The following is a 20,068-nucleotide window of genomic DNA, read 5'->3' as shown; positions in this document are numbered from 1 at the left end:
GGGACACAGGGCCCCTTGAGGGCCTTTCGGGCCCTGATTTGAAGACCCTCATACAGCATCTTCCGAAACGGAGAGGGCGCGAAAATGGTGGCATACGAAAGAGGAGGACGGGCACGTTCCGTTGATGAAAACCGCACAAGAAGAGACCCATCCATTGCTGAGATAAGACAACTTGAAGATGACAAAATCTGGGAAATCGCCATGAAAGTGCTTGCAGCCATGTCGCGCAGTGTGAAACGGTTGTATGAAGGACTAGAATTGAATCATAGGTACTTAATCGAACTTCAGATAGTGAAAACTGGATCATCAGAGCTATATTCATTGTTTTTTGTGCGATCGAAAACAGCTAATTCACAAAATTTGCTTTTTTCTGCCGGGCGAGTTTGTCACGCGTTCTAAATGCTCACTGGCATGTACCGGCGTACCGCCAGTCCCTGGCAGCGGTACAACTCCAGCCGCTGGCAGGCATGCTGGTCGCTGGGCCAGAAAGGTTTCGTCACGATCGATGGTCGCAAGTTCACAGCTGTACATGTGAGCATCGCGAAGTCCTCTCTTCCCTGCCAGAACGCTTCGCGAAGACAGAGGCATCCACAAGCTCGCCCTTAAGCGTGTATTGGCATGATCTCCGATACAGCATGTTGCGAACCATTCAGGCTTAGAAAGCTGTTTGTACTATACGAACCTCTTGCTCGCAGCTTCCTTCGCGCCCTGGCGGCTTCCGGGGGCCTACACCGCGCGTGCAGCCATGGTGCCGGGAATACCCGGCGCTGGTGCCTGGAACTTGGATACCGGCGCTGGTGCCTGGAATACCCGGCGCTGGTGCCTGGAATACCCGGCGCTGGTGCCTGGCTGGTGCCTGGAATACCCGGCGATGGTGCCTGGCTCAGCTGGTGCCTGGAATACCCGTCGCTGCCTGGAATATGATACCCGTCGCTGCCTGGAACTTATGATACCCGTCGCTGCCTGGAATATGATACCCGTCGCTGCCTGGAACTTATGATACCCGTCGCTGCCTGGAACTTATGATACCCGTCGCTGCCTGGAACTTATGATACCCGTCGCTGCCTGGAACTTATGATACCCGTCGCTGCCTGGAACATGATACCCGTCGCTGCCTGGAACTTATGATACCCGTCGCTGCCTGGAATACCTGGCGCCACAGGAAGGGAAGGGACAAGGACTTAGCGCAACAAATGGACAGGTAGACGGTTACACGGAAACCGCCAAGCCTGGAAACAACGAAACAGCGATCGAATCCTGGATGCCAAAAATGGCGATCCAAGAAGGGCCGCTCTGCCAAGCGTGAGAACCCTTTAGACTAGAATAGGCCGGGAAGGTACCCGATACGACTTATCTAGCATTCTAATAAAATCGACTACTACTACCACAACTGGCGCCAGAAACCCTAAACCCTAACTAAACTAGAAACCCTAAAACCTAGAAACCCTAAACCATTGATTTCATGCAAAATGCGAAGCACTGTGACGCGGATAAGAAGGATGACGATGATAATGACGATGACGATGACATCTCCCATATTTTCCTTCTCTCCATCTTTGCATAAGCATCTGTCTTCCACTTCAACTCTTTCTTGTTCTCAAAGATCTTGCTTCTTGCCCGCGAGATGCTTCCTAGGTCGGGATGACAGGACCAGAAGAAGGACGCGTAACCTCATTATCGCAAATCTCCGTGAGCCTCCTGAAAGAAGCCTAGAAGATGATGGAGGAATCGTGAAGGCTCTGTCGATGGAAGATGAGGGAAGGTATGAAGAAGCATTGAATCAGATTGCCGACATTTTGAAAACCGATCCTAGAGACGCGGCGAGTCACTTTCATGCAGCTAGAATCTCCTCCTTGCTCACACAGAGGGATCCAAGCTATCGCCAAAAAGCGCTCCTGCACTTCAGCATAGCCATGTCACTGAGACCGGATTGGGCGCAGTGGGACGGGAAGTTTGTGACTTCAACGGGGATCAACGATGCTCTTCGAGATTTCTCATCGAAAGTCGACGAGAAGGAAGAGAACAAATCAGTAAGAGACGCTATAGTCCTGCGAGACCTCTTGGCAAGCATCGGGTACACAGCAGCAAACGTACAACAGAGATTCGGGCTTGCTGGAGCAAAAACAGCGGGGCCTTTTTACTTGCGGCGGAGGTTCGACCATCGACATGCACATCTGCTTGGCATGCAGACATCGCCGCGAGACGAGCTAGACGTCATCATCCGCATGCTCCTCCTTGGCCTCTCTCTTCCAGTGGAGCAGGTGCAAGAGCTTCTTGGCGATCAAGTTCTCTCCGCCATGACGAGGTTGTCGCTCGTCGGCCCCTCTCCCGCTATCCCAGGACTGTTAGTACCTCATGTACAGATTTTTCCTGTCGACCCCTCTGCTCTGCTACGAGGAGAGAGCTCAGATGAGAGCATGGGACTGCTGATGGTGACAGATCTCATGCCTCCATGCTCTGCCGCGCTGGAAGAAGAGCCAGTCATGTACATCGGGCCCGACTCCCTCGGTCTAGTTCATCATGCTCCTCGCAGGGAAGAGGAGGCAGTGCTCGATCTGTGTTGCGGGAGTGGGATCCAAGGGATTGCAGCAGCGAAACTGTACGGCAAGCAGGTGACGTGTGTTGACATTAATGAACGGGCCGTTCGGTTTGCGAGGTTCAATGCGATGATCAACGGAGTTGCGTCACGGGTGAAGGTCTTGCAGGGTGATCTCTATGACTTTCACGAGAAGATGGGACATGAGATGGGTAAGTGTAGATGCTCAAAAGAAAATGTGATGTGACTGATGTGAGGAAAAGATTCGTCCGTTCTCACCAGTCGTGATGCAGGCTCTGAAAGTGAGGTTGTGATGTCGCAGAGAAGGTTTAACGTCATCTTGTCGAATCCTCCCTTCGTTCCTGTTCCTTTTGATCTTAAAAAGCGGGTCAAGCGATATAACGTCTTTGCAGACGGTCGGAATGAGAACACGAGAGTGAAACAGATTCGGTTGATTCTTGTTGCAGGAGGAGAAGATGGAGAAGCAGTGCTCAAAAGGATCATTACCGGGGCAAGCCGCCACCTGGCTGCTGGAGGGAGAGTAGCGATTGTAACGGAGATCTTTTGTGCTCACCTCCTTCCAGAGAGGATGAAAAGGTGATGGGCGAGTGCGGTTGACCTCCACTCACAGACGAGCAGGTGGCTGATCGAATCGTCTCCCCTTAGCGAAAGCCGTGGAAGACGAAGATGGAGGTGCTTAGTACACGTAGACAAGGAGGAGAATATGTACACGGTGAGAAGAGAAGGATTGAGCTAAGCAACCTGTTGAAGATTTCACTAGCCTGCGACATACAGCGAAGCCCGAGCTGGAAACAAAGTTGAAAGGTGAGAAGGCAAAACTAGCAAAGTACAAAGAGAAAGAGAAAGAAGCAAGAGTAACATGAATCAAAATGCGACGGAGAAGGAGGAGGAGGAGGAGGAGGAGGAGGAGGAGGAGAAACAGGAAAGGAATGGGCAAAGGCTACGCGAGTGAAGATTAAAATTTTGACATTGACTTCAGATTAGAATGGGAAGAGCACCTGAAGAAGATGCGAATAGAAACGGTTGGGAGGGGATACATCTTCCTCAAGGTATGCCGCTGCCTTCGACCAGGCGTATATGATCTCTTATGTGATCTCATATATGATCTCATATGTGATCTCTCTTATGTGATCTCTTATGTGATCTCATATGTGATCTCTCTTATGTGATCTCTCTTATGTGATCCCTTATGTGATCCCTTATGTGATCTCTCTTATGTGATCTCATATGTGATCTCTTATGTGATCTCTTATGTGATCCCTTATGTGATCTCTCTTATGTGATCTCATATGTGATCTCTTATGTGATCTCATATGTGATCTCTTATGTGATCTCTTATGTGATCCCTTATGTGATCTCTCTTATGTGATCTCATATGTGATCTCTTATGTGATCTCATATGTGATCTCTTATGTGATCTCATATGTGATCTCTTATGTGATCTCATATGTGATCTCTCTTATGTGATCTCATATGTGATCTCTCTTATGTGATCTCATATGTGATCTCATATGTGATCTCTTATGTGATCTCTTATGTGATCTTTTATACACACAGGCTGATCCTGATGAACGCGAGGAGGGGGGGGAGGAAGAGGAGGGAATGGGAGATGGAATCTTTCTCTCGTTCTCCAAAAGCGGGAAAAGCGTCTGGTCTCCATTAAATTTGCAGTCAGTGACCGAGACGAAAAGTCAACTGGAGAGTTTGAGAATGATATGAAGGCTAGATTGACGGCTAGACATTGCTTTAAGAATATCAAAAGAGATACGAAAACAAGAAAAAAGACCGAACGAGAAGGAAAGTAGATTGTGAAGAAGTAGATTGTGAAGGAAAGTAGATTGTGAAGAGGAGCTATGCCAATCTCCACACGTTTTGCTTTGATTTGACTGGTCTCGATCGTCCCTTCCTGTGCAGAGGTAAACAGCAACGACTCTGTTCGGTGAGAGCTGCAATTGGCCTTGTGATTTTATGAGGGCAAGGAGGCGTTCATCAAGAGAGCTTTATTGAAAAGAATTCCCAGTACTCTTTTGAAAAGATCTCCCTTTCACTCTTTGCTGGCAAGTTCGAGGTGGCCTGGTCAAGTACAAGAAGGTTGTAGCGTACGAAAGCCGACAGACATACCCTGAGTACCTGGTGGAGTTCAAGCGCGTCTGAACTGCTGTACGGCACCATGACAAGCCCATCGATGTGAATGAAAAGAATACAACTAGAATGAGATGCTCACAGGTATACGAAATACATTACTGTTTACCCGCTGATGAGAGGAAGAACAGAACAAGTCATCTATCAGTACGCTTGGTTTAGATCTAAACTGCGCGATCCTAAACTGATAACCTAAACGATTTTCATTTCGATTTTTTAAAAAACGATTGAATGCGAGAATTGGGGTCCAAGGGAGCGAGCGACGGCATGGCGGCTGATCAGACCCCCAACCTCTCCCCGTCCTCCTCTCCTAGCAGCCTCTCGCCCATCACAGCTAAGACTCTCTTTCACGAGGCCTCCTCCCACTACAACCCCTTCGACGACTCAGACCTGGAAGGAAGCACCCTAGCAAGAGAGGCAGCAACAGAAGAGCAAGCCGGGACCGAAGATCTCTATGCCAAATGCCTTGACGAGACTGTTCTCTTCTCCTCCCCGTCCATTGAAGAGGAAGGAAGTGACGCGATAATGCAGCGATGCGTCAAGCTGCCTCTCCCCAAACGAGCTGTTGTTTGTGCTGTTATCAATCACGCGTTCCAACACAAGTGGCCCCACAAGAAGGTTGTCAAGGTTTGTCGATCTTACCGGCCACTCTTTCCTGATCCAGCGTCAGGTATTGGCAAAGATCACTCCTCAGGTCATAAGCGACATGTGGAACTCAGCTGAAAACTCCTCTGGGTCTGGACTCTTTCCCGACCAACCGCCTGAGCCAACAGCGCAAGGAGAAGAGGAGGAAGCTGCTGGTTTGTGTCAAATTTCTTACATCAACAAGACTCAAACCTGACATGAGGTAATGCAGGTGAGCATTCGACAGATGGATGGATCGTGAAGCCCGTCTCAAGCTCAATAGACTCAGACAGTATTGGAGGACACGTGAGAAAGAGAACGTGAAATTTGTAGCTTGATGTAGACTGCTCGCAGCTATGTGAAAGACTCAAGGGCGACTTATCTGAAGATGATGAGAACGTCATAAGATCATGATGCATCTCCTGCAGGCCCTGACTTGTCAACTCGTAGGATCCAAGTAGCAGGGGACCGGAAAGAAGCATGCTTGAGGACGAGATGACCAACCATACGATCATCGGAGACGCAGGTCGAGCGATCATGGAAGACGTAGGTGGACAAGCTGACATGCCTCCCTGCATGGACGACAAGAGGCCAGCTCAAGCATTCACAAGGAACAGAAGAAATCACTTGCATGATACGTGAGCCCTCTTGTCTTCTCGCTCACTCTGAATCTTGTTCTCTTACTCCTTACGATCTTCACAAAGCTGGGAAAAATTACCTGCCAGTCTGTCTGGATGCCTCACCTCTTTAACAAGACTTCAAGCGGTGATGCTAGGAGACTTGAAATCCTTCTTCCTCGCCCTCCCTGTCCCGCTCTTGAAATCTTTCTTCCTCGCCTCCCTGTCCCGCTCTTGAGATCTTTCTTCCTCGCCTCCCTGTCCCGCTCTTGAAATCCTTCTTCCTCGCCCTCCCTGTCCCGCTCTCTGCTCACCCATTGACTGCAGTCATTGAAGGAAGTCATGAATCAGCGAGAAGCTCGCGTGCGTACTCTGATACCAAACTGCCAGAGTCTCTAACAAGAGTTGCGGCAGCTTGAGGCTTTGCGAGCGATCAGGCTAGCAGGAAAAGAGTAAGCAACAAGAATCGATGCAAGTGACCTTCTTACTTGTGACGCAGGAGCAGCTCATCGCCCCGGAGCGGCTCCATCCAAGTTCTTAGTTCCAGCTGTAATTGAACTCATGATAAGGTATACACATTAACAGGAAACAGCAACTTCTTCTTGCAACGACATGCTCCACCCCTCCTCCCTGCCGACACAACCCCCGAAGGAGGGAGAGCAAACGACAACATCCAGGGCTTCAGTGTCTGCGATGGACCGGAAAGGCTCGGAGTTTGCCTGGGAGAGTCGATGCCAGTCACTCGAGGTAGAGGAGGCTGTTATCAGCCGTCGGTTTGACATGCGTCAAGGCGGATCATGATCGTATGCTCAACTTCTCTTCCCGTCTCTCGGTCGCCGCACAAGCAGCAAGCAAGTCCCTGCATCAAGTCGCCCGCTGCTCCTCCTCCTCCTAGCACTGACATTCCTGCAGGCATCTGGGCGGCTTTTGCAAGCAGCCGTCTTGTGCCAGTCAATCGCGGGTGAAGGTTGTGACATGCTGCTTACCGTTGCTGAAAGTCAGGCAGAACGTGAAAGCGAGATACTCGCACAGGGATGATTATGATCGTAGTTCACCAGCGAGGAAGAGGAGGAGGAGGAGGAGGAGGAGGAGGAGAGATTCGGTTTCATTTACTTATCATAACAATACTCAAACTACAAGTCATCATCAGGCTCCTGCGCACGGTACTTGTGGGACCTGTGGGAGTATGAGGTGATTGTCCGACGGTGAAGCAGCAGCTCTTACCTAGAGACGTTCTCGTCGTTGAAATCACCTCCTTCAAGCCCATCGAGCTCTCCTTTCATAACCTCTTCAGCAAGTTCTCGCCGTATCTTCCTGTACCTGCATGATCGTTTCAAACAAGGACTGAAGGTCAGTGGGAGACGGAGAGACGAAGAGGCAGGCAGGAGTGACGTACAGGTAGAAGCTGCCGATTAAGTTCATGAGGATGGCCATGAAGGAAATTGTGCAAGTCACGCCGAGCAAGCTGAGGTTGTTCCACACAAGGAGACCAGCTTTCTGCAGGAGAGGATCAGAGATGTTAGAGAAGGAGAACAGCTTTCACCTTCTGACAGCAACCTTCGAAGTCGGATTGGCTGGCAGATAGTCAACATTCAAGGACACAAGAAAGGAAAGTAGAAGAAGAACCTCATCTCCTTGCAACAATAGACCGTGTCTTTTACAGCCAGCGAGATGATCGTGCCATTGATGACGATGAGAGAGGAATTGTCGGGAGGTTTGGTGCAGTACTTGGGGAGAGGAGAATCAGGAGCAACACAACACTCCGGACACACGTCAACAAATCGAGTCTTGATAGCTGAGACCATCGTCAGCGGTTGCTAGGAAGGGCGGAGCAGGATCACAATAGAGTTGGCTTGAGAGCAGATTTGACGCATCCTTGGCATCCACCAGACAGAAGATCCCAAAAGAAAAGAAGATGATGGAGATCACAGACAAACAGATCCCGTTGAGCAGCAGCAAGCTCTGCCAGCAAGTCACCACCATCCACTCAAACTCTCCATTGCCACACACCGATTTCAATCTTAAAGCAGCGTATCCGCCAATGATGGCAAAGAACATGAGAAGGACGCCAAAGGTACCGACCACGGAAGGAAGCCAACTGTTCTTCACCCCAACTTCCTTCGTCGAGGGCATAAATGCGATGATGACAGTTGCTGTGCCTGTGCAGCAGGCAAGTCACTATCGAGAAGTAGCAGCCAGGATTAGATACCGATAACAAACCCGGTCAGGTTGATGAAGACGACCGTCTTCCGAGCCGTGTACTTGTATCCCATCAGCATCGCGCTACAATGTGCGCAGAGGAGATTCAAGAAGATGGAGAGCAGACAGAACCCTCCAGCTGCAGCTGCGCTCTTTTTCATAGCGTTTCCTAAGGATTTCGGATCCCACGATGTTCCCTCAAGGATCTGCTGGAGAACATCCCACTGCAAGCGCACGTTAGCGTAGTCTTCATCCTTCACATCCCTTACGTATGAAGTGGTGTACTCTGCTGCCTTCTCGCTCCAGATAAAGCAAAGCAGGGCACCATAGAGCAAGCACGCGGAGATAATCATGATAATGGTGAAGTAAACCATCAAAATCCTGTTAGAATATTTCTTCCAGTTCTTCATCTCTATTGGATTTCCTTCTTCATCCAGCTTTGGTGGTCTATCGCGCTGCTCAGGTACCCATAAGATTGTTAAATGATCTCACCTTGCACAGCATGATCCGATCAAGCCAAAAAGTGAGACAACAAGCGTCAAGGTGCCCATGGAGATGACAAGCGCGAAAGCATTGGTGACATGTCCTACTGTCTTCTCTTTACCCATCCGGATATAGCCTGCCAGTGCAGATCAACGAACCGCGTACATCCATGCGTCTGCCCTACCCACGGTACCGTAGAAAATGAGGACGCATCCAAAGATAAGGGTCAAGCCATTTACAATGAAGAGAGCAAGTCGCGATCCCAGAATCTCACAGGCCATGGTTCGCAAATGTACGTCGTGCTGAAGCGATTGCGTGGAGAAGGGGGAAATGGACTAAACAATTCAAGAACAAGGGGAAAAGCAAATGCTGGAGTGGAGAGGAGGAGAGAGGAAAAGAGCAGCGGAGAGGAGAGAGGAGAGAAGGGGAGGTGTATCAGGAAGTGGCGAGTCGCCTCTAGAACGCGAGCATTACTGCCACCATTTCTTATCTCGCAGTTGTAAGAAGAGACACAACAGCACAAGAAGTTACAAAAAAACACTACCAATATATTTACTTAATAATATTTATGGTACAATTTTAGAGGTCCCGAACAGCATATCAGGTACAAGACTTTGCTCCATATAACTCTTGATTAGTTATCTATCTGTACCATATATAATAGTAATAATACATCAGCCAGGTGGTGATTGTCGGACTCGCTCGTACTGCGATATTTAAAATTAGCTTAACTTTGAGTAAACTTGAAGTCCATTGGAGACCCGGTACTGTCCGGGGCGGCGACGCCGCGGGCCCGGCCCGCCCGAACAAGCAGCTGCTTCGGAGAATGTAGTCATTACGGCAGTCTCCTCGCTGTCTAATTTGTTGCTGTGCCTGCGCAGTAGGCAAGTCATCGGTGACCGTATCGAGACTGAGTTGAAACTTCGCCCAGGCCATTATGCAGGCCCAGATCCCTCAACGGTCCGCACTCGCGGCACCATCAGCTAGCCTGTGAAAGAGCCGCTGAAGTTACCAGCCGCTGTGGACTGCCCTCAACTTGACACCGGGTGACTGCGGCTGGTCCGTCGAGGGCCTCAGGGCCTCCAGTCTTCAAGGCTTGACCGCACGGTCCGATACGGTCCGATCACTCGGACGTTGCCACACACCGCTTTAGTAGTCACTCTGGAGTACCGTTCGAAGTTCCGCTTTACCGGGCCGGTACCTTTGCTTTTTCAAGCCTCGGAGTCCCGGAGCCGCTGTTCAACTTTCAAGCCGCCCGCGGCCGGTTTTTTCTTCATTCAATCTGATCATTGCGGCTCTTGCGGCACGAGCTATCATTGAGGATGGGAGTTGATCGGCCGGGCGAGAATCCGCGACTCGGATGATCATGCGGATGGCATCAGTCGCGGCAGTGCTGACTCCGAGCTGAGCTCCCGAGTCCGCCGCCGAGAGTCACCGGCATGCCATGTGAACTTCGGAACGCACTGCAGGCGCGGGTAACTAATCATTTCAAGTACTTAAATTAACTAAAGACTTGCTGAGGGTACAAACGATTCCACTGGCCCGAATCTACCGAGGGGGTTAAAGATTTTTGTGGGGGTAGGGTAGTATGATTAGGGGGTCCGGTCCTGAGGGTAGTAGGGAGAGTCACCTCTCCTAGAAGCGAGGCAATTATTAATGCTAGGAGGGTCGGGTGCTTCAGTACCGGTTAGAGCATAGAGTGTATCGATGGTACTCAGGTGGGGTAGTCAAGACAGGTCATGGAGGGGGGTAGGGATCTATGTAGGTGCAGGGTAGGGGTAGTGGGAAGGGAAGAGGAACATGCAGAGAAAGCGATCGGTTGTCTGAGGATGATAGGATAAGAAAGAGCGGCAGGAGATGGGAATGAAGATGATAGTTATGCACAATTCTTCAAAGGCCTCAAGTACAGCTCAACTAGCGCTGAATTATGTACGCAGAATGCAGATTGAGGATCCAGTCTTGCATTACTAACCGAATCTGAGAAACCAGGAGCGGCAAGTGAGCGTTGACTTTACTTGTTGTATGTTGCAATTAATCAAGGGATGAGAAATGATGCCATGACGACGAAGATGATTATGATCGTCATGGTGATCAATTTGAGCTACGCCAATGGCAGCAGCGAGAGTGACACAACAGCATAGGTTCATGATGCATGGTGAAATTTAACAGCAACGCAGTGACAATAGATGATTAGGTGATTAGAACAAGATGAAGAGGTCTGTATGAGGTCTTGAGGTGATGAGAAAGAGAATGAATCAGCAAAGGTAAATGAGAAGTAAAGAAGGTACTTAGGATTTAGGGTTTAGGGAAGGTGAAGAGTGACTTGAGAGAAAGACACTCTGAATGGAGTGACCATCTGATCCATGTGCGTTTCAACAGTCGATTAAACGCGAAGAATGTCAGCTGCCTCTCCCAAGAACCTGCCATCAGGTCAGGGTATTACGGCAGAGAACCTTCGCGAGTTTCTTCATGTGATGGAAAAGTTGTCGAGTTGGCAAAGCTAACAACCTTGGCGCAGTTGCCAGTGAAAGAAGTTGCCAAGCAGTTTGGCATATGTCTTTCTTCGTTGAAAAAAGTCTGTCGTCAGCATGGGATTATCCGTTGGCCATATCGTCGGATGCAGATGATAGAAAAGGTGAAGGTGTATTTGAACATTGGGAATCCTCACTACCTGTAGAAAATCAAACTTCTAGAGCTCAAGAGCCCTGAAGACAGTCAAGATCGCATGAAAGCTCTCCAAGAGCTGAAGAAACTGCAGAGAGAGCGAGAGGAGTTACCTCACACCTATGGTAAAACTAAGGCCCTTGCCCTCGCCCGCTGACCTTAAGCCACAACAGGATCTCCTCATTCCAAGTCTTCTTTCTCCACTCCCGAACACTCTCCTAGGAAGTCACTCTGCCCATCGAAATTGGCTGGCGATGTGCTTGAGGAATGTCCGACCGCTCCATGTCGAGCTGTGCATGAGCTCCCAAGGGAAGGACTTGCCAAGGATGCTGGTGCGACATACGTGTCTATGATCGCAGAAGACCTGCACGCGTCGAATGATGCAAGCAGAAAGAGTCAAACCCTTAGGGATGTTGCGAGCGAGCGCAGAGAAACTCGACCAGCGAACTCAGGGCACACACAGAGCGACGAGGATCGGACAGTCAAACTTGAGCTGTCGCTGCCTCCAGAGATCGCAGCACAGCTATCAGCAGGGGCGCAGATCGTGTTTCATCAGGAGAATGGCCACACAAAGGTTGAAATCCTTTCATTCGGGAAGAAGGACAAGTTGGAGCGGCAGAGTGTGAAGGCGCAGCATCAGATTGCAGACAAGGCGCCGCAAGCTCCTGCACGGCCCTCGAAGATATCCGACGATGACATGATTGACTCTCTCGTACAGTGTGCCAAAAGTCACGACGGCGATGCGGCTGCGCAGCAAAACTTCGGCTCGACGTCTAAAGCGTCTCGATCGAGCGACCCGATGCCCATCTCCGACCTCGACGACGCGCTCGTGCAAGCGCTGGCAGCTGACGCGTGCTCGGAGACGAAGCCGCATGCTCGATCATCTGCCTGCAGTGACGCCGACCTTGTGGCTGCTCTAGCAGGATGCGTCAATAGTAGCGAGAAGGAGGCGGACGCGCATCCTTGCTCGAGGCCCAACTCTCCCTTCACTTGCATGGTGGAGTGGTTCGACAATGCCCACGAGGACATCGGGCACCTGCATCACAGCTATCTGGATGACGATGGCATACTAGAGCCTTTGATGTGAGGGCAAGGACACGGCAAGTGAGAGGAGCCTTGTAAATTCTATCATCTCAAAATGAATCGCTACACATGAGAATTCGTTGGTCCAGTCATGTTCGTGCGCCTCTGCCACCTTGGTTGTGAGCAGTAAGTCAAGGATAAGCAGCCAGTCAACGATAAGCAGCCAGACACTTGTTCGCCTCTCTCCTGACTGCAGCTTCTTCTGACCCAAACACTCATCAGTCGCAAGGATCCGAGGAAAAAGTTAAAGGGGAATCATCTCGACATTGTCTCAGGTCTTCCGGTTCATTCAGAGTCTTTCAATAACAGCTTCCAACTCCGCCGTTGAGTAGATCTTGAACTTTGCATCACTTGATCGCACAGACGCGAGCTCGACGTTCTTGTTGTCCAGCTTCTCTTCCATCACCTGCCACGTTTCTTTTAGGCATGAAAAAAAATACACTTTCTTCACACAACGACCTGCTTTAATGTCGACAGTGCAAGCACTTCAGCCTCGGCAAGTGTCATGGAGCTGCTGTAAGACTCTTGCAAGGCCGTTTGAGCTCCTTCGCTGCCCGCACCAATCGCTTTCGCCTCGTACTTTACAAAAGTTCCTGACGGGTCCGTGTGGAACAACGAGGGTCCATACTCATCAACTCCTGCGACCAGCAGCGCCACACCGAAGGGGCGAGACCTGTCAAGGAGATGAGCCAGGCAAGGGATGGGAAAGAACCAAGTATCACATTGGCGCCCCTTCTTCACCGAACTGAAGAGCATAATCACAGATCGCTTGTGTACAAGACTCCACAGTCATGGGCTCATCATAGGTAAACCTATGATTCTGTGTCTCCACCCGCGCCTTGTCAACTAGTGTTCGAGCATCTGCAGTGAGGCCAGACATGGCACATCCGATGTGACTATCAAGCTCCATGATCTTCTCTATGCTGGTGGGGTCAAGCAGAGGAGAAGTCACACGCTTCTCCACGGCCAGCACGACTCCTTCGGATGTCTGAATGCCGATGGCCGTAGATCCCAACTGCAGGGCTTTCATCAGACGGAGAGGGGGGAAGTGAGGGACAACCTTGATGGCCTCGATCGCATACTCCACCTGGAACAAACGGCCCTCCGGCGAAAATGTGTTCACTCCACGATCATACTCACTCCTGGCACGGTGGCCGTCAGATCAAGATTGTGTGTTCCTCGATTGCATTCCCTATGTACCATCAATGTATAATCCATCTATGTTCATCCAGTACAAACAAAAATCACGGTCTGATATTCTTCTCACTGTACACTCTCACCCCATCTCATCGCAAGCTTATCATGACACACAAACCCTTCCTCAAAGCGCACATCGAGCTCTATTCATGTCAAATCACATCGACACATGAGCATGAATGTTTTCGCCCTGCATCAGCTTTCTTCTACACACGGCTTCCAAAATCTTTGCGAGGTTATTCCTCGAGCATCATCCTCACATGATAAAACTTAAATTTTTCGACACGACAGCAATAAATGTCAGCTCCACAACTGACATGAAAATTCTCGCCGTCCTTTCGCATAGAGGGTAAAACAAGCACTTTCATATCATTCACAACCATGCTCATCGGCATGCACCTTGAACCCAACTTTCTTCATTTTTCCTCAACTCTAATCTTCGCACCAACCAGTCGGATTCTTCCCCTTTCCTCTCTTTCCTCTCTCTCCCCCAGCGACTGTCCTCTCCTTCTCCTTTCCTCCTCTCTTCTCATCTCTCCCTCTCTCCCCTTTCCCTTCCTTCCCATCCTTCTCCTCCCCCCCCCACCCCCGCCATTTACCCTCAAGTTTCCCTTCCTTACCTCGTCAAGAACATGGCGCGCTGTTGACCTGTCCTTTTCCGTTACAGTGTCTACTCGACGGTTATTTGATTAACGTTACATATCGTTACTTTCTTCACATGGGAAAGAGGGGATGAGGGGAGGGATGAGGGCGGGGATGAGGGGAGGGATCGGATGTGGGACGGAATGAAGTAAAGGAAGTCAATGGGTGGGTGGGGTGGGTTAATTCCCGGGATCAAGCTCTGGGAGGGTGGGATGATCAGGGGGTATGGACTTCTAAGAGGAGGGTGGTGGTGGAAGGAGAGGTGGTACATTCAGAGGGTGATGGTTTCTTGTGGGGTACGGTAGGACAAAAGAAGTTGGGTATCAAGTTGAAGGGGTGGAGAGTATGATGATAGCGAGTAGTGGACCGTGGGTGGGGTGACTGTTCCTTGGGGAGAGATCATGATTTTGGGGGTTGGGTAGTCATTAGTATGGGTGGGGTGTAAGTAATAAGGGGTACGCAACAACTGGTGGGTGGTATAACCCCTTTGCTCGTTGTTCCATGGGCAGACAACATACAAGATTGAGAGGGTACACAATCTAGTAGGGGTGAGGGCAGCATTCATCTTCAATGTACCCGTAAAATATGTGTGCAATAAACCGGTATTTTGATACCAAAATGATCCACAACGGGTAGTAGATTGATGTGGTTGTGAAGGGTAGGTACAATCGGCACCGGGGTAGTGAGGTGAAAGGTCAGTAATCCGAAGGGTGGGGTACAATGGCGATGGAGGGGTGGGGTAGTATTTGAGTTCACATGTGGAGGGGAAGAAGGTGTTAGAGCAATGAAAAAAGAGGAAAAAAGAAGAAAAAAACTTAAACAAGGAAGAGAGAGAGTGAGAGAGAGTGAGAGAGAGTTGGAGAGTAAGAGAGAGTGATAAAGAGAGAGAGAGAGAGAATGTGTGTGTGATAGGAAGTCAGAGAGGGAGGGAGGGAGGGAGGTGGGGAGGGAGGGAAGGAGGGAGGGAGGGAGGGAGGGAGGGAGGGAGGGAGGGAGGGGGGGGGGAGGGGGGACGCTGGAAGATGAAGTTGAGCCTTGTGACGACAAGTTACACAGCTCATGATGGAAGCAAGAAACAATTAGAAGATAGACGCCAAGAATAGAATACCACAGAATAGAAGCAAGCTTGGAGTCGTTCTGACCACCGTTGCCTCTTTCAGCCCCGTGACGATGAGGTGAGATGATTTAAACAAGTGGTATACCAAGACATGGACAAGATAGAGGTCAACTCTAACCAGGCTCCGGCCTTGAGGAGAAGCAATAGCGGGATGGAGGGTCAGCCGCAAGGGAACGGACACGGGGACAGGCACGTTCATAGCATGGACATCCCACGGAGTCGAAACATCCAGAGGATTGTGCACCACACATCCTTCCATGAGGGAGCAAGGGAAGAAGAATTCGGACGAGCCGCGTCCCTGGACGTCAACACCGACGTCTTGAGGTCCCATAGTCTCGCTCGCCATAGCCACACGGACCCCGGCGACGATGGACATTTCAGCAAGCGGCCTGACCGCTTGTCTTTCCGCAAGTCCATGAGGTTTTGATTGGGATGACCTCTTGGTGACTGAGACGTTGCCGCAGCCTGCAGAATCCTTTCCTGAAGAGACAAACCCTGAGGAGGGAAAACACTTCCCTGTCCTGCTACGAGACTGTGCTGAAGAAAGTGCGAGTGGTAGGGATGGTAAAGGGAGCTCTGAGATGTTGTGCAGGAGGACACAGCTCTTCTTGCCGAGGGCGTGGCGTCAGGCTGCAGTCAAGGCCAGACAAGTGCCATAACCAATGACAAGGTTGGACATGCGACGAGAGGAAACGCTATGGTTGCGAGGAAGTTGTCGTTGATGATGATGATGATGATGATGATGATGATGATAATGAGGAGGAGGAGGAGGAGGAGGAGAATTATGATGATGGAGGTCATGATAACAATAAGGCGCATGAGATGATCGTGATGATTTCAAGTCTCAAGATTGTGATGGCGACATTTCTCATGCATTTCACAGGAGTTGCAAGAATTCCGAGAAAGCCTTCAGAAACTCACTGACCCTGAATTGAATGCCTTCCAAAGATTCTTGCAGACTGGAGCAGTCCCGCTACACCCGAATTCATTTGCTCGCATGTAACAAATTTGTTACTTATTTTGTTTTGGATGTGAACGTGTTTTGCAGGAGTTGGGATGGATTTATGTTCATCATAACAGCTTATGCGCTGATCTCTGATCCTGTCAGCATCGCTTTCACAAACGACACATCTCCGTCATCTTTCCTCAATGTGACTGACCGTATTGTCACTGTGTTCTTCATGCTCGATATCATCTTGAATTTCTTGACTGGCTACATCGACAAGAAGGAGCAAAGGGTGATCATGCACTACCGGCCTGTCGCTTACTTCTACGCCAAAGGATGGCTTATACTGGACCTCGTATCGTCACTTCCTCCCGAAGCCTTCACGGGTTTCACCGAGAACTCGATGGTGAAGGGAGCGCGGGTCTCCAAGATCCTTCGCTGCTTCAAAATCTCGAGGCTCGCGCGGATCGTCCAAGTGCTGCAGCTCAACCTGGACGTTCGACTTTCTCACTTCATGTGGAAGATCATCGTCTGGATCTCCTGCTGCTTCATCTGGCTCCACTGGACTACTTGTGCTGAGTGCTGGGTGTGGACGAGTGTGAACAGCGACTATCGCATCATCGACCTGCCCACAGGAGGCAACGCGTTGGGAGGAGACCCCTCCTGCATGGCATCGACAACTTGCACAGCCAGGTATTACCTGCGAGGCTTGAGGACGGCAGTTGCGTTCATGTGCGGTCACGATCAAGCGACGGGCTCGACGTACCCGGAGGACATTCTGGCGGTGATCTGCTCCTTGTCCGGCTCGGTCCTTTACTCGTCCTTCATCGCTGTCTGCATTAGCCTCCTCATGGAGATGGACGCGGAGAGGGTGCGGTACATGGGGCAGGTGGAAAGGCTCAACCACTACATGGGAAGGCGCAAGGTGCCGCTGGAGCTGCGGCAGCGGGTGAGGGAGTACATGGAGATGCGGTGGATGACAAACGGAGGGTCGGACGAGAAGGAGGTGCTCGAGTACGTCTCGAGAAGCCTCCGCCGCGAGCTCACCATGCACAACGCGGAGAAGCTGGTGCGAGGTGTTCCTTTCCTCAACACGGGAGCCAAGGGCTTCGTCTTCAGCGTTGTTCAGGTGCTCAAGCCCGAGACGTTCTTGCAGGGTGACGACATCATGATCTCGGGAGAGATCGGGCAGGAGATGTTCCTCCTCGAGAAGGGCATCCTCAACGTCATCGCTCCTGACGGAGTCACAGTCCTGGAGAGCCTCAGCCCCGGCGCATGGTTCGGTGAGATCGCCCTGCAGCACCGCACTATCCGCACGACGACCATCCGAGCTCAGACCGACGGGACCCTCTACGTGCTGGAGCGAGAGGACTACGCGCGGCTGCTCCCCTTCTTCCCAGAGATGGAGGAAGAGCTTCGGCTGTCAACCACCAAGATACTGGAGCATGCGAGGATAAGCATGGACATGCACTCTCCCGGCTCCAGCATGTTCGACATGCGCCAACGCGTATCGCCTCTCAACGAGTATCTGCCGCCGAGCCCTCCTCTCACTCCTACGGCCAAGTGAGCTCCGTCCTCCCTCCCCCGCTGATGTTGCTGACTTGCATATGCAGAAGCAAGAATCTTGATCCTCTCAAGAACGACGAGGTGTTGATGCCTATTCCTCCTCTCCTTTCTCATCACCTCCTTTGCAGGATTTCAATCGGAACGAACTCATCCGCGTGAAGAGATCTGTAAGTTGCAAAGGAGGACGAGGAGGAGGGGCTTAAGAAATCGTCCAGTTCTCGGCTGGAGACGATCGACTGCGGCTGCCGAGCATCATCTACGAGGAGGATGTTCATGTCGGGTAAGCAGAGCACGGGGAGTGATGGGGAGAGGGGAGGGAAGGAAGGAGGTGGAGGGAAAGGGGAGAAGTGGGCGAAAGCTGACGGTCTGTGCAGGGAAAGAGGAGAAACGATTCAGCGGGAGTCGACGGAAACGCGCAGAGTCGTAGATGAGTGGGGTGGAGGAGGAGACTGATCTTTGCACAGGAGCTGGAAATTGCTTTCAACGGATCGCTTGTGGAGAAAGGAGGCATTAGATGACGCTCCTGCACATGGTCTGGGCTACTAGGTGGTGTGTGGACAATCATCTCTATCAGAGGAGGACGAGGAGAAGGGAGGAAAAGTTTCAAGATGCTTTAAAGGTTCAATCACGTCAACATGTATCGATCTTCCTCTTCTCCCTACCTCACGCCTGCGGTTGAGCTGCAGCTGCTTGACTTCCCTGCGCTTCTCCACCTGTTTGTCCAGCAGGGGCCTGTCCCTCCTGGCCTCCCTGACCTTCACCAGCCGCTTGTCCCTCGGCTGTGCCATGCCCGTAGTAGTTGTAGTACTGGGCATAGGCGTTGGGGTCGTAGCCGTAAGCTCCATAGTAGGCGTTGGGGTCGTAGCCCTGTTGGAGGGATCAGGCGATAGGGGGAAGAGACAGCAGCTTACCGGGTATCCGTAGTAGCCTGCAGCTGGAGGGACTTGACCTGGGTATCCTTGTGCTGCCTCTGGGCCAGGAGGCATGACCGGAGGCGTCCAGGAGGTAGTCTTGTCGTTGTGGTTGATGTAGTACACCCTTCCGCTCGGATCAAACGCCTGCTCCCACCCTGGAGGGAGCGGAGGCTTTGGGATCATGGAGTTGAAGTTGTTCCTCTCCTGCGATTTCTTATACTTCTCGTAATCTGCTTTGACAGTCCCGACGAGGTCTTCTACCAGACGAACAGCTTCCTCCACCTGAGACTCCACCCGAGACGAGATCTCTATGTGCAGAGGAAGATCAGCTCCTGGTACCCCCGGCAGCTGTCGAGAGCCTTTCCCACGCAGGTCAACCCGAGCGCCAGAGATCGTGTTGATGTGCTTCAGGTATGAGCCTTTGGGTCCAAGAATCTTTCCGATGACGCTGAAAGTAGGAGGAGCATCTTCCAGTCCAACAAAGACCTTTTTCACGGCAAACCCATCTGCCACTTGCTTCGAAAGCGCTCTCGGGTCCGGCAGCGGCGTATCGTTCATAATCTCCCGGATCAAATCTACAGCCTTGTCGACTTGTCGCGCGTCAAACGCTGATACCTCCAACGAGAGAGGGATTTCATCGCCATCCTTTCGTTGCGCCAGTTCCTCAGGCGAGTAGAACTTTCCCTTGGTGACGACTGCTGCTCCACTCTTGGCAGTCACTTCCTTCTGCCATGTGCCTCGAGTAAGAATGTTCCTTTGCGAGGCTGGTGATCCATTGATCTCTACAACTTTGACAGTTGTCTTGAAACCCCCAGCAAGTTGCGCTGCCGCCGCCGCCGCCACCGCCGCCGCTTGCAACGCTGCCGGTGTTGTCGCAGGTCCTCCAGGAGGCAAGGGAGGAACCGGTTGACCCGCGAGAGCGGCATTGATCCTCGCCTGCATTGAAAGGGTCAAGCAATGACAAGGCGACAAACCCACAGACAAGAGCTAGGAAACGTCAGATCAGAAGAAGTCAAGCAAGACAAGGATCACAGCTCCCAGTCAAGGAAGGTAACAGCGTGAGGGTGATACAGAGAAGGTTCTCTTGGTTTCATCATCTTACCGCTGCATCTTGAGCTGACGCTGCGGTTCCTAACGAACCTGCACCAGCGGAGGCCCCGCCGCCATTACCTAGTGACGAGAAATATACAAATCACCCAAACCTACCAAAGCTGCATTGCTAACGCCAAGCCAGCAGCAAACACTAAAACAACGATCACAAACCAACTGTTTGATGACTCGTCTGAAGGCATTACCAGCTGCAGCTCCTTCCATTTC

The 20,068-nt window shown here is 51.1% G+C and overlaps 7 protein-coding genes across 7 annotated transcripts; 4 read left to right on the top strand and 3 right to left on the bottom strand.

Moving 5' to 3' along the window:
* Window positions 1-1,913: 1,913 nt before the first annotated feature.
* GUITHDRAFT_146804 (hypothetical protein) lies at window positions 1,914-3,688 on the top strand (the record flags this gene model as incomplete). Its single annotated transcript, XM_005821974.1, has 6 exons — window positions 1,914-2,748; window positions 2,830-3,133; window positions 3,176-3,269; window positions 3,318-3,361; window positions 3,537-3,606; window positions 3,629-3,688. The coding sequence occupies 6 exons, from the start codon at window positions 1,914-1,916 to the stop codon at window positions 3,686-3,688; spliced, it is 1,407 nt and encodes a 468-aa protein (XP_005822031.1).
* A 1,242-nt stretch (window positions 3,689-4,930) lies between these two features.
* Window positions 4,931-5,737, top strand: GUITHDRAFT_118801 (hypothetical protein; the record flags this gene model as incomplete). The annotated part of the gene is made up of 4 exons (XM_005821973.1): window positions 4,931-5,326; window positions 5,370-5,499; window positions 5,556-5,629; window positions 5,678-5,737. 4 exons carry the CDS (start codon window positions 4,931-4,933, stop codon window positions 5,735-5,737), a joined length of 660 nt encoding a protein of 219 aa, XP_005822030.1.
* Window positions 5,738-8,244: 2,507 nt separating this feature from the next.
* Window positions 8,245-9,138, bottom strand: GUITHDRAFT_155596 (hypothetical protein; the record flags this gene model as incomplete). The annotated part of the gene is made up of 4 exons (XM_005821972.1): window positions 8,807-9,138; window positions 8,632-8,758; window positions 8,409-8,586; window positions 8,245-8,363 (listed from the first exon to the last, which is right to left on the bottom strand). Coding segments are annotated over exons 1-4 (521 nt in total), but the record flags the coding sequence as incomplete, so codon positions are not given.
* A 1,880-nt stretch (window positions 9,139-11,018) lies between these two features.
* On the top strand, window positions 11,019-12,373 carry GUITHDRAFT_118799 (hypothetical protein; the record flags this gene model as incomplete). Its single annotated transcript, XM_005821971.1, has 4 exons — window positions 11,019-11,093; window positions 11,141-11,257; window positions 11,300-11,411; window positions 11,460-12,373. 4 exons carry the CDS (start codon window positions 11,019-11,021, stop codon window positions 12,371-12,373), a joined length of 1,218 nt encoding a protein of 405 aa, XP_005822028.1.
* Window positions 12,374-12,560: 187 nt separating this feature from the next.
* Window positions 12,561-14,216, bottom strand: GUITHDRAFT_155595 (proteasome subunit alpha type 5). Its single transcript, XM_005821970.1, has 5 exons — window positions 14,187-14,216; window positions 13,430-13,511; window positions 13,092-13,384; window positions 12,829-13,042; window positions 12,561-12,775 (listed from the first exon to the last, which is right to left on the bottom strand). Exons 1-5 carry the CDS (start codon window positions 14,198-14,200, stop codon window positions 12,659-12,661), a joined length of 720 nt encoding a protein of 239 aa, XP_005822027.1. The 5' UTR covers window positions 14,201-14,216; the 3' UTR covers window positions 12,561-12,658.
* A 1,200-nt stretch (window positions 14,217-15,416) lies between these two features.
* Window positions 15,417-18,469, top strand: GUITHDRAFT_166095 (hypothetical protein; the record flags this gene model as incomplete). The annotated part of the gene is made up of 8 exons (XM_005821969.1): window positions 15,417-15,745; window positions 15,790-15,889; window positions 15,918-15,995; window positions 16,209-16,324; window positions 16,374-17,834; window positions 17,885-17,918; window positions 18,018-18,117; window positions 18,212-18,469. The coding sequence occupies 8 exons, from the start codon at window positions 15,417-15,419 to the stop codon at window positions 18,262-18,264; spliced, it is 2,271 nt and encodes a 756-aa protein (XP_005822026.1). The 3' UTR covers window positions 18,265-18,469.
* Window positions 18,470-18,500: 31 nt separating this feature from the next.
* GUITHDRAFT_166094 (hypothetical protein) lies at window positions 18,501-20,068 on the bottom strand (the record flags this gene model as incomplete). The annotated part of the gene is made up of 5 exons (XM_005821968.1): window positions 18,501-18,550; window positions 18,593-18,704; window positions 18,749-19,687; window positions 19,854-19,921; window positions 20,047-20,068. The coding sequence occupies 5 exons, from the start codon at window positions 20,063-20,065 to the stop codon at window positions 18,501-18,503; spliced, it is 1,188 nt and encodes a 395-aa protein (XP_005822025.1).

Source organism: Guillardia theta (assembly GCF_000315625.1).
Source record: "Guillardia theta CCMP2712 unplaced genomic scaffold GUITHscaffold_134, whole genome shotgun sequence".
NCBI lineage: Eukaryota > Cryptophyceae > Pyrenomonadales > Geminigeraceae > Guillardia > Guillardia theta.
Note: the sequence above shows the minus strand (reverse complement) of the source record. Positions and strands in the feature narration are given on the sequence as shown.

Coding starts and splice junctions, on each gene's coding strand:
- GUITHDRAFT_155595 (XM_005821970.1), bottom strand. Junction 13,385..13,429: donor ATGCGATCGAGGCCATCAAG/GTTGTCCCTCAC, acceptor AAAGCCCTGCAG/TTGGGATCTACGGCCATCGG. Junction 12,776..12,828: donor CACTGTCGACATTAAAGCAG/GTCGTTGTGTGA, acceptor GAAACGTGGCAG/GTGATGGAAGAGAAGCTGGA.